This window comes from Chanos chanos, chromosome 3 (assembly GCF_902362185.1).
Source record: "Chanos chanos chromosome 3, fChaCha1.1, whole genome shotgun sequence".
In the NCBI taxonomy this organism is placed as follows: Eukaryota; Metazoa; Chordata; class Actinopteri; order Gonorynchiformes; family Chanidae; genus Chanos; species Chanos chanos.
In genome coordinates, this window is record NC_044497.1 from 41,695,195 (window position 1) to 41,707,751 (window position 12,557).

The window sequence follows — 12,557 nt, forward strand, 5'->3', positions numbered from 1 at the left end:
GAGGGTACTATAGGACCAGGTTAGGAATAATTGTGTCTCCAGTCACTGGGAGACCACTCAAACTGCTTCCCACTTATTTCACACTGTCAGTATGAGTGGACCACCGCTCATCATTGAATATATCCACGACAGTGTATGGCAAGGCAGAGCTGTGCTGAGATTTACAGAAGTAGTGAGGACATTCAAAAGGTCCTTACGTAACATATTTAACTTAAATATTCATAACTACTGCCCTAAGCGGGTCATATTCTTAACACCTTAATGTACCATGACATAACACACACAAACTGGTAATGGCTACTTGAGCCTTTATGTGGTCTGTGTAACTGTTTTGAGAAGATGTCTTTTGAGTGTATACATGTGAGGACCACCATGCTCTTTCTATGCTTGCTCAGCCCTCCTCAATTTCTGTTCGATTTGTTTAGAGCTAGTGATGTATCGCTGCTCGCTGGACAGGCAGAAAGTATTAGAGGGGTAAGCACTCATACAATAGGACAAAACTACAGACTGCATGTCCATCTAATTGTGGTCTCGCTCCACCGACTGAACTATTTTCATTGCTTCTGTGTGTGTGTGTGTGTGTGTGTGTGTGTGTGTGTGTGTGTGTGTAAGCTCCAAGTAAGTAATCTTCCCTAATGGCTGACTGTGTGGAGTAGAGCTCCAGACAGTGGTAGACTATCATTAACTCTAGACTGTGTTGAACTGGGCAGGGCTGATAACGTTGAGCTTACATGGTGAGAAGCTTTTTACCCCTGCAGCTCAAGCAAGGGAAGGCAAGCACTTTACCAGTGTAGAGCTGATAACATTAGTAGTGTTCACAGTCAGTCATAGCACATCACACCAAAATAAAGATTTCATTCAGCCAAAGACACTGGATAGTTAAGTCACTAAGACACCTGTTGCCTACATTATTGTCGGAGTATCCACAGCACTGTATTGATATACACATGTACATTCAGTCCGAATGTCCAAAATATAAATGACACGATTTACTGTATTAGCATTTGGAGGTTCTCTGCTTAATACTGATGTTTGTCTTTTGATGATGCAGAAAGCAGGAAAACACATCTCACATCTGGAAACAGAAAAATCTTTCTGGGGACAATCTCTCCAGTTCTGGACAACAGAGAAAATGGAAGGTGAGTGCAGGTGTTAGCTTGAGCTACTTTAAATTTACGTTTACATCCAAGCCTTCTCTGTGCACAGATTAAGCATGTAAAACATCTGTCTTTCTGTACGGAGAGTGTACTCAAGATTTCCTCTGGCTGCCACACATGTAGAAGTAAGTGTTACATCATATACAGTAATCACCTTAATATTATGATAATAAATTCCATGGTATTTATGGTGGTATTTAAAACATAATTAACACCACATAACTCATCTCAGATTGCATTTATATCCCCCTCACCCCCACCTCACACACACACACACACACACAGACACACACACACTCTCCTGCCAATTTGAAAGCACTGTGATCCCCATATGACTTAAAATAGATGTCATTTCATCAAGGTCCCCGTAATTGCATGATGCATATACCTAAAGGCGATGCATAAATTACAGTGCTCCCATTAACTTTGACACCATTCATAAACACAACATAAAAGGTATTAATAAGCTCTTGACATGAAATGTGACCTTCAAAGCTCATTTAGGTTTGTTTAATTGTGTGTACTTATGGCTCGGCAAATGTTAGGCCATCTATCAGCAAACAGACTATTGAGTGGCCCCTAAGGGGCTTCTGTGCCAGAAGACATTGCATACATAGTCACAGCAATACAGTTCTTTTGTAACAATTTTAAGTCATACTTTCTTCCACTAAGATGCAATATATGTCACAATAAGCAGGTATAGCTTTACTGAAACAATTTATAATGAGTCACTGAAATAACTGTTATCAACAGCTTAATCATTCTACAAGAGCTAATTAAAAAGCCTTATACATGATTGTGCTTGGCTATGAAAAACATTTCGATGTATTACAGGTTCACTGAGCACTACGCACTTAGGCATTCAGGATAGTGTCACCTGCTATAGCTACATTGTTGTGCTTGATGTAAAAGGAGGCTAATGTGTCTTTGGTCTGGGGTGACTGTAAGAGTGGGGGGGGGGGGGGGGGGGGGGGGGTTGAAAACACAGAGAAGGTTAACGCTAACTGCAGTGGATGTCCTGACCCCATCTTCTCCATGGACAACTCTGAGTGTGTGTGTGTTGGTGTGTGTGTGTTTGGGTGTGTCTATTGGTGCACTGGCTAAAGATTAATGGGCTGTGTTTTTGTGTCCTGACGGCAGTAGGCACACTCTGTCTTCTCTGTCCCTGTTCCACTAACCCAGGCTTTATCCTTGCAGGCCTCTCTCTCTCTCTCTCTCTCTCCCTCTCTCTGTCTCTCTCCCTCCCTCTCTCTCTCTTTCTCTCTCATGCACACACACGTAGCATTTGTCTCACTTTGATGAATTATCATGGTCAAACTGGGAATGAAAAACAGTACATTCATCATGTAGAAGTAAAGGATCACTCTTTGAGTTTGAGGAAAAATCTCAGACGAGGTGGCAGTGTGTGTGTGTGCGTGTGTGTGTGTGTATGGGCGAGTTGGAGTGTCTATTATCCAGCTATCAATAGGGAGTCGATGGAGGTTTTTCGCTAGAGCTATGTTTAGAAACTGAAGGAACAGACCATGAAACATCAAAAAGTGTCAACAAGACAGGTCTGCTCTGGAGCTAAAGCCAGAGTTCACTTGGTTCTCATTCTGGTATGCCAGAAAGATTAAGGTAACAAAGTTCTGATCTTAAACAAGCATAATTAGGGCTCTACAGCAAGGTGCTCACACAGAAAAATGTGAACTCCTAAACACCTGACAGACTGTTCCATAACAGCCATGTAAAGCATGTATACAGAGGTCAACACAGATGTCTGTACAGACAGTCCTGGACCTGTATTACAGAGTCACTGTGTTCATGCAGGGATGTACACGCACACACACACACACACACACACACACACACACACACACACACACATTTTCTTTCTCTCTATGTTCTGCACATTTGTATTCTAAATTAAGGCTAACCACCACACCTATCTATTACCAGGGGACTGAGAGATAATATTTTCAGTCATCTACTGTAAAAGGATGGTGGAGGTGTCTTTACGTCTGTCACGAATAACTAATTAAATTATGCGCCTTGGGGATGGAGGTGGGAAGCTCTCAGCACTCTGGGAACTGTTTGTGTCAGCATTGCCGGGTCCTCGCTGAATTTACGCAGGGTTTAAAGACAAAAGTATCGCTCTCTAGCTCAAAAACACTTTGTTTAATGTGCTTGACTTAATGAGCTTTGAGAAAGTTGACACCAGCCCGATGAGAGAGAGAGAGAGAGACAGAGAGAGAGAGACAGCAACGTAGAATGAGACAGAGTGAGACCGAAACTCTCAGTGCGCCTATTCTCAAAGCCAGTCCTGCCTTACTGTGGCTCAGAGTCCAAGCAGATGGATTCCCATATTAGGTTCAGAGAAGGAGGCCATTTTTCATGCTTAAGAATTACAGCATTATAGACGGTAATGTGCATTGAAGCTACTGCTATTTTTTTCTTGTAAAAATGTGCGTAAGGGAGAGAAAGGAGGAGAGAGTCCAAGGAGAAAAAAATGAGCGATTGTCTGACATTTCAGGACAGGGAGGACACTGCATCACAATTATTACACTTGGGAAAACATAAACCCACCTTAATCTCACAATGGATAGCAGTCAAGGCAGACTAACTCTGAATTACACTGTGCCAGAGAGAGAGAGAGAGAGAGAGAGACAGAGAGAGTTCATTATTGTGTTTTATCATGGTTATTATTATGACCTAGTTATCACCATCAACCATAAGATGCTTATGAGAGTGCATATATTCCAGGGCTGTGTGTGTGTGTGTGTTTGTTTGTGTGATCAGATGGTGAAACAACATTCCACACTCTGCACACTGATCAGTGAGGCTCATCTCTGGCATAAACAAGGGCACTGATATACTCTTTATCCAACACTACAGTTATGTCACGCATCAATGTTATCTGCTGGCAGAAAATAGCACTTGACATAGGTGTAAAATTTTTACAAGGTGTAAACTACCATATTATACTTTCCACACAGTTGAAGCTAAAGTAGTCATTTGTCTCTGCGGAGGCTAATATTCACTGGCAGTAACATCCTCTCTGAGTAGATTACATTGCTTTGTTATGCTAAGCAGTTCACAGTGTGAGAAGACACAATGGCTGTACATCACACACATGTAGTGACCTCACTCAGGGGTCTCAACGAGAATGCGTCAGGGGAAGACTTACAAGAGTTCTTGGGTGAAAATGTATTCCAGTGCTGTGGAAAAAATGTTAACAAATCGTAAATAATAACAAAAGATAGAGATATGCTACATCAATCACAGACGAGGACTCTATATGTCTATAGTTAATTTCTTTAGCGTTTCCACTACAGGGCTACCAAACAGCCCAAGATAAGACAGAAAGAAAAAAAAATGAAGTGATCTGACAAAGAAAGAGCAGAGAGCACACAAAGAGCCCATCAGCAAAGAAAAGAAGATCGTTCCGAGAGCTTCTGTCTCTCTCAGAGCACTGCCGATCAATACACTTCAGAAGATAACCGGCAGCTTTGCCTGGCCTGCTTCAGATAATAAGTCGCTATCACCTGAAATCAAACACTGTACCCAGTGTGAAAGCTTTCAGGGGGCCTGTAAAGCGCAGGCAAACAGGCTTGTGGGCCGTACTGACGTCATATGAAGGGGACTTATTGACTCATTAGAGGCCACTGGAGGATGCCTGGACATTGGGTCTGGCTGCCCTCAGGAGAATACTTCATTCAGGCTTCTGCTTGCTGGATCAAACGCGGTTGTAAGAATGGGGATCTGGTTCAGTTCATGAGGCTGATAAGTTTCCACTGATTTCTAAAAATATGTTCAGATTCGTTACAAAATCATATTTCAGTCAGCACGGTGTTGCTATTGTGTATAGTAACACACAGAATATTTGTTGTTCGCTGATAGACAGGCATTCACTTCTATTTCAGCATTACACAAGGGTTGGCATGCTTGTCCGCATGCTTGGTTTCACTTAGTATAAATATTTTGTGTCTCTAAACTCATTTCACAATGCCAAAGGCATGGTATTTCGGAGCAAGACAAAACAGCACTTTATCAACCCTTAACAACTATTTTCCATGCTTTTCTGATGTCATTTAAACATGTATCTCGGTGTTCCAACTATTTTCTTTCAATCTCTGACTGTGAGTTTACATTAGACTCCCAGCGCTCTCACAGACTCAGTATCTGCTACTTCCCTTTATCTGCTCATGTCACAAAGGCTTGAGATTCTCTGTTTCTGAATGGCCCTTTTCTGGGTAGCAGAATCCATCTAGTACAGCGTGGTTAAGCAATTCAATTCCACCTCCCTTTAAAGCAATTTCCAGACTGGGATCACTTATGTTGCCACTAGCTGGAAAAGGTCAGTGGGAAAAACAAAACTGTCCATTTATCCTCCTGAAAGAGCTACCATACACCCCACAATATTTCACAGTACATCACTGAAATGAAACCTAAACAGATCTATATCAGTTGTATGCGAGCTCAAATTGTTAAAGCCCACACAATCATGGCAACATTTACAGGGATTTTTTTTTCTTTTTTTTTTTACCTGCATTCATTTTAGAAATACATTTAATTTAATGCTTCTTGACACATGACAGCTAATTATTCCACATATTTCTCAAAAACACTCCAGTGAATGCAGAGGGCATAGCAGCAGAGAAACATGCACTCATTAGCAAAGCAGCAGGATAGTGGAAAGTTAATCACACAATTACAAAAAGCACATGGAAAGGGTTGCTGGGCCAGAGGTTGAAAAATTCCTCCTGAGATTATCTCAGACACAAGGGATTAAGTAAAAAAAATCCTACTTAAGTCCCAAATCATAGCATCTTGGTGCCTGGCTTTGCCCTCTCACTCTCCTCAACCCCCAGGGCTTGTGTGAGTGTGCATATGTGTATGAGTGTGTGTGCGTGTGTGTGTGTGTGTGTGTGTGTGTGAATTAAGCATTTGATCAATAAGATTCCTTTTAACAATGCAAGGTTTGAGGGTGAACCTTAGGCACTGTGTGTTAAATATTCCATTTATTCTTCATGCCTCTTTCATTAGGTCTGCCTCACCCTCCTGCTGCCTGCCATAATGCTATATTAATGTGGCCATATTTCCAACCTTCATCACTGAATTCTACAAATTTTGACCTGATCTCACTTCAGACACACAATAGTTCAAAGCATGCATTACCAAGCCAAATACAACACTCCTCATTTACATCCTCATTTACCCAAAGCTGACTATTTTGTTTAAAAAAACAAAACAAAAAACAGATGATCAAGTGAATCATTTTATAACTTTTCAAACACACACACACACACACACACACACACACACGCACACACACCTCAGACCTGTACTACTCCCGTCCCCCACAAGCTCTCATCCCAAATTTATTCTGTGTTTACCAACAACAGGACCCAAGAGTGTATATGATCAAACAGATGTCTGGGTTTGTCTGAATGCTCTTAGAAATCGCCCAGGGCGATACACTGATGTGCCGCTGTAGAGCTGAGCACAAGGAAAAAACTGAACCTCAGAGTTCATATAGAGCCTCTGTGCAGACCCAAGTGAAGGTCAGTGTTACAAGGATGAGCAAACATGATGTATATAACACACAATGCCATAAAGTCATGCTTTTAGCTGACAAACCGGTCACCTGCTTGTATCTCCCAGTAATTAAATTTCTCCCCACTGCAAGTCTTGTTTCCTTTTTAAGTTAAGTCAAGTAGCCTATGCTTTAGTGCTCCTGTAGTCCAGTATTAAAGATACATTGGTGTTAATAGCATTTGTTCTGTGCAGTCTAGGTATTTCACATCAGTGGCTTTGAAAGAAACATTAAATGTGGCTTTTCTTAGCATGGTACAGAGTGGTGCTATGCTTTATATAGCTTAGCTCATAAAGATTTCAGTAGTTTTTTTTTTCTTTTTCTAATCACATCGGTTTTTATCTTCTAACGTGCCTCATAACCTGACAGACTTCACAGCTGGCAGGCACACACCACAAGAAATCATCAACTCGCTGACTCTGTAGGGGGGCCACTGTTCTCCAGTCTAGCTAAAATTCATCATGCATTTCTCCCAGACATAGAAAATACATTAAATCCATTTCAGCAACATACGTTGCTAAGATCTAATATCTAACATCTGATAAAAATTAATATCTGAAAATATCAATATTGTCACTGTGGAAAACCCTTCTTTTGCTTTATGTTTCAGTGCATATCAAATGACTGCTCAAGTTTCTGCTCTGCTAATGGATCACTGGTATAGTGACATGAAAAGCCTCTGAAGGGTGCACAGTAATAGTTCTTCAGTAATAGTTCCTCGAGTGCAGCACAGAGGGATGGATTCTTCCTGCTGACCCTGTGACTTACTGTTCCTTGATGTTAACACTGATCATGCTCTTTTAACTCAACACACACTGCAGGAGGCAGAAGCACCACCCATGAATAAATACATGAGAAAATCCAAAGGGTGACTCTAAGTTCAATGCTGGCTCAACAGTGAGATCAATTAGCTGACACGACAACGCGCACACAACTGCTATGCATTGTGCAACCCCTACGCAGACGTCTCGTATGTACACACGCGCAAATCCACACACGCGCATGCCTCCAACAACAGCCACAATGACCACTCAGAGTAAACATTCATCATAAGATACATGGGTCTGATACTGGGAACGCAACGTGGCCAAAAGACGAGAAGCAAACAAAAATATTTCATCCTCTATGTTTTTTGACATGGGTTATGTTTGTGAAAGGCATACTCCATACTCTGGAGAAAATCTCAACACCACAGATGGGTTTCCAGCGGAGAACAATAACATAACACCGTGCTCACATCAGCGTAGCCTGACATAATAGCATTTCGCCAGCAACACATTTCCTCCTTTGGAGAGATAGGGCAGTGGAGACAGGCAGATCCAAATCACCAGGCAGCGTCGCCGTGATTTGTAAAAGAGGCTCCAGAGGTCCATTTATGGGGCGATGCTATCAGTCAGAGACAGGAACTCAGATCCACGGCTCCAATTAAGAGACAATCACATTTGGACGATAAAGGGATTGGATCCATCCCTGTTCTCCCTCTCCGCTCCATCCCTCATCACCTTATTTCCTGCTGTTCAATCAGAGGGTGGTGTTTAGACGTCAGGAATATTCTATGCTCTGTTACAACAGCAGAGAAAAAAAATGGGGAAAATGTACACATCTGTAACCTCATTTGTGTCAATAAATATTACTGAGATTTCAAACAGAAGTCTTATTAACTCAAAAAGAGACTTCTGTTCCGTTGCGAAATGAAGAGCGGGATTAGCAACACAAGGGAAAGGAAAGGATTTTATCGACAGGTAAGCACTAAGATGATTTACGCGAGCTATTCTGTGAATTGTTTATTGCAACTGAAGGTTTTTATCGAGGCTAAAAACCCGCTTCGGCAGCTTTACCAACTGAGCGATGACGAGAGAGAGAGAGATGTGGTTTGTGCTTCTGAACCTGCCTCTTAAAGTCTGACATAGAATATAAGCAGTGTTTAGTATAAATCTTTGAAGTGGTACAAGAACAGCTTCAAAGTGGGAGTGAAAGAGATCTCTGTGTCTGCTGTGCCGACAACATTAAGGTTTCATGCACCTGGCTCTCTTCAGAAGCTCTCCACGTCTGCCGTGCCGCGATTGTACACGTGCTTCAGTATGTGCAAGTGCATCTCTCTGCGCCATATTAACGTCTCCTCACTAATCAAACCTACAGATTCATAGCATAGCACTTGTTCGCTACACTCTGCTCAAGTGTAATATGTGTGATGCTCAACAGCGTCCTCGCAGGCACCGGATGAAACATTCTCAGGCAGGTGATCTTCACACACATTCTCTCACACATCTTGCATCATAAGTTTGTGCTGGTGACAGAATTCACACTTTTGTTTTATTTTGGATACAATGTTGCTTCTCACTTATCTGGTTATAGGGAGAGAGAGATGAGATAGAGAGAGAGAGAGAGAGAGAGGGGGAGAGAGAGACCCTTGTGCATATGTGACATGGTTGTCTTTCACATAAAAAAAGACAGTAAAAAGGGGCATGTCTGTGTTCAGAGATTGTAACATTAATCCAAACAGTGAACTGGACGTGCCTACATCCATCAGCACTGATTAAAGCCCATTTGGTATCAGTTCTGTATGCAGGGAGCTGTTATCGAAACAGTAGACAGACGTGCCTCTACACATTAAGAAGTGTACAAGACTTAACCTTCATTCAAGCCTATCAAGAATAAGATGTAGGCTTGTCCTTCAGCAGCGGAAAAATAAAGAAAGGCAGCGTGCGAAGAGTATGGAGTTTGTGTCATGTGTGGCAAAAAGTGAAAGATTAAAGGCAGCAACATCTTAAGACTAAATGGAAGAGGAGCTAGACAAGACAATGGGCACACAGAGATATTTTCAGTCTCATTCTCACTTAGGGGCCTCATGAATAATTGAAATGGCAGTGATGGGCTTGTCTGGACTCCATCCACTGACTGATGACATGAAACAAGTCTTTGTCTGGGAGTCCCTGAGAGAAGGAATAGATTCTCTCTCTCTCTCTCTCTCTCTCCCTCTCTCTCTCTCTCTCTCTTCCAAGGCATTTAAGGAATTAAATTAAATTAATAATAAAACAAATGTAATAACAAAACACATGACATTGTCCAAATCACATGAGTTTGTTCCACATGGACACATATTAAGAAAAAATGTAATATATAAACATAATATGTTGCTACCTTGGGTTCCTCTGATTATTCTGAATGCAATAACTGAAGCAAAGTTTCAGGGGTTAAAATACTAACACTGATTTTTCATATGAATGAAATGCACAAATTAAAGTGATTTCAAGGATATTCAAGGAGTTCACATGACTTCCATGATTTCCAAAAACTTTTTTGCACTCCAGAAAGTTTTCAGTATGAAGAATACTGTTTCAGTATGACTTATACTTTCCATGACTTGCCTTTTCATTATCATTTAAATCATGCTAATAACATACACATGTATTGACAGTACAACATGCTACAATGCACCCATTTCAATTATACTAGTGTCAAGTTGTGGACAAACATGAAATGTGCCACCATTGCAGCTTTTATGTGCCTTAGATCCAGATCTGAATCTAAGCTCAGATGTCAATGGTGTGCATGGTGGTTCTCCAATGAATGTCAGAAAGGCAGAGACCCACAGGTCAACAGGAAGCTCTGCTTCAGCCCAACAAAGCTCTGAACCGTGACACATCAGCACAAATCTAATTACTCACACAAATGTAGAGACATGAGAAGAAAGTAATCAGCAAGCTAAACCAAAATGACACTTGCTTTGATTCACTGTCACGCGGACAGATGTGAACAGAAGTCATGGCAATTGTTCCTTTACTGAACCAAATGCTCAAAGTAATGCTACGGGAACCTGTTCCAGAGTTTTCAAATCCTATTCAAAAAAAGGTGCCAAAGAAAAGATTTATCTTTGACTCTGAGCTACAGTTTAGCAAACTGATGTGCTCTGATGAATTTTTAATGATGATGTCCCATGATGTCAGATAGAATTTTCCACTAATTACTCTAAGAGAAATTTTCATTAAGTCATGCCAATGTTTGTGCGAATCTCAACACCACCAGGGATGTATTTGGTGCTAATTACCACAATCGAATTTTACCTCTGTGAGATATACAAACACAGACTATCCCACAAGTGTGTAAAGTTTGCCAAAATTACCAACATACCGCCATTGTGTTTATAACGATGTGTGTGTGTGTGTGTGTGTGTGTGTGTGTGGGTTGGAGGGGGGGGGGGTGAGCTAGTACATGCCAGAGGTCATTGCATGCAGCAGCTTTGCAGTGTTTCAGTGAGACTATTCCGGTAATGTTGGGGCTACAAATTGAAGAAGGCTCCGCTGGCTAGTCAGAGGCTGATAAGCAGTATATTGATAGATGCCATCATTTGCCTGGTGACATGACTGCAGCAGTGATGCAATGGTGCCACAGCAGTGACAGGGTGTTTGCCTGATGTAATCATGGTACGGCAGACATTGCTTAACTCAGTGATGACACAAGCACAGCAGTCAGAGAGAAGATGACATTATGAGAACAGCAAGATGTCTGACACAGCGTCTCTTCGATGAGCAACGAGTTCCAAAGGGAAGGTTCCTAATACCATGATCCTATTCTAGCATCATCTTTCACCCCATTACATCTAACTCTGTATCTTATATTAGACATAAAGCAGGCTTGGTCATTCATCATTGAAAACTGATCTATAAAATTGTATATAAATGCTCACTGCAATTGAAATTCCCCTGTAAGTGCTGACTTTATGCCAAAAGTCTTTTATAATTAAAAGAAAAAAAATCAGGCTGTCTTTGAGTCCTTTACTGACTCCAGATTGCATTTATGAAACATCATTTTTTTTGTTCATTCAAATATACAGAATACTAATTAAACATTCAAGTTCTCTCCTTTAAAAAATATTTTAGTGCCACTGTCAAATAAAGCAAGTATAGTAAGGCACCAAGTCAGAGATAATCACAGAAAACAGTATCCTAGACTACCCTACCTCAACTTCAGTAAGCACACAGACACACACATACCCTGAGGCCTGCAGAGAACTGGCAGCTTAATCTTTTGCTTTTATTCTGTGTGACCCTGTGACTGGTTAGACTATTTCTGCAACAGGCCACGCATAACTCAGCCTTGCTCTGGTCCCACCCCACAGTCAGGTGATAGCACGCTGGCCCCAAGCTCACACTGTGACTCTTCTGTTCAATCCAGAGAGAGAGAGAGAGAGAGAGAGAGAGCAAGAGAGAGCAACAGTGATTGGGAGAGAGAGAGAGAGAGAGAGAGAGAGAGAGAGAGAATCACAGTAAAACAGAGAGAGAGAGAGAGAGAGAGAGAGAGAGAGGGAGAGAGAGAGAAAGAGAGAGGAGCACATGACCCGATCAACAACACTATGCTATGATATCCTGACTATTAGTAATAATAGTCATAATCAACAACAAGCAGAAAGAAATGAATAAACTTAGCCAGACATGCACAAGGAAGTGACCAAAAGCAGACAGATGGAGTAATTTTGGACCTTACCTTGTTGACTGCGCCTTTGTGCATACACCACCACCACAGCTGCTAGCACCACACAGCACACTGATGTCACTATGTTTGCCATCTATGGAGGAGAAAAACACACACACACACACAAAGGTGTACGTTAGGTTTCCAGCCAGCCAAGGAGCCAGAGGAAAACTGAGGACCACAGATGCCAAGCACGCATGAGGAGAGTTTCCTCTCCCACCCACCCTCTGTCTCTCTCACTCACTCACTCTCCCTCTCACTCTGTCAGTCTCTCCTCATCTCTCCGCCCTTCTCTCCTCTCCCTCCCTTGCCCACGAGCAGCTCATCAGTGAAGGAAGCCTCCTGTGGGACTG

At 41.8% G+C, this 12,557-nt stretch overlaps 1 protein-coding gene across 1 annotated transcript in view; it reads right to left on the reverse strand.

Moving 5' to 3' along the window:
• Positions 1 to 12,298, reverse strand: part of cntfr (ciliary neurotrophic factor receptor) — a 71,250-nt gene extending 58,952 nt beyond the window's left edge. The window contains exon 1 of the mRNA XM_030767864.1: positions 12,217 to 12,298. Coding sequence (XP_030623724.1) covers positions 12,217 to 12,298 — 82 coding nt within the window. The remainder of the gene's footprint in view (positions 1 to 12,216) is intronic.
• Positions 12,299 to 12,557: the final 259 nt, after the last annotated feature.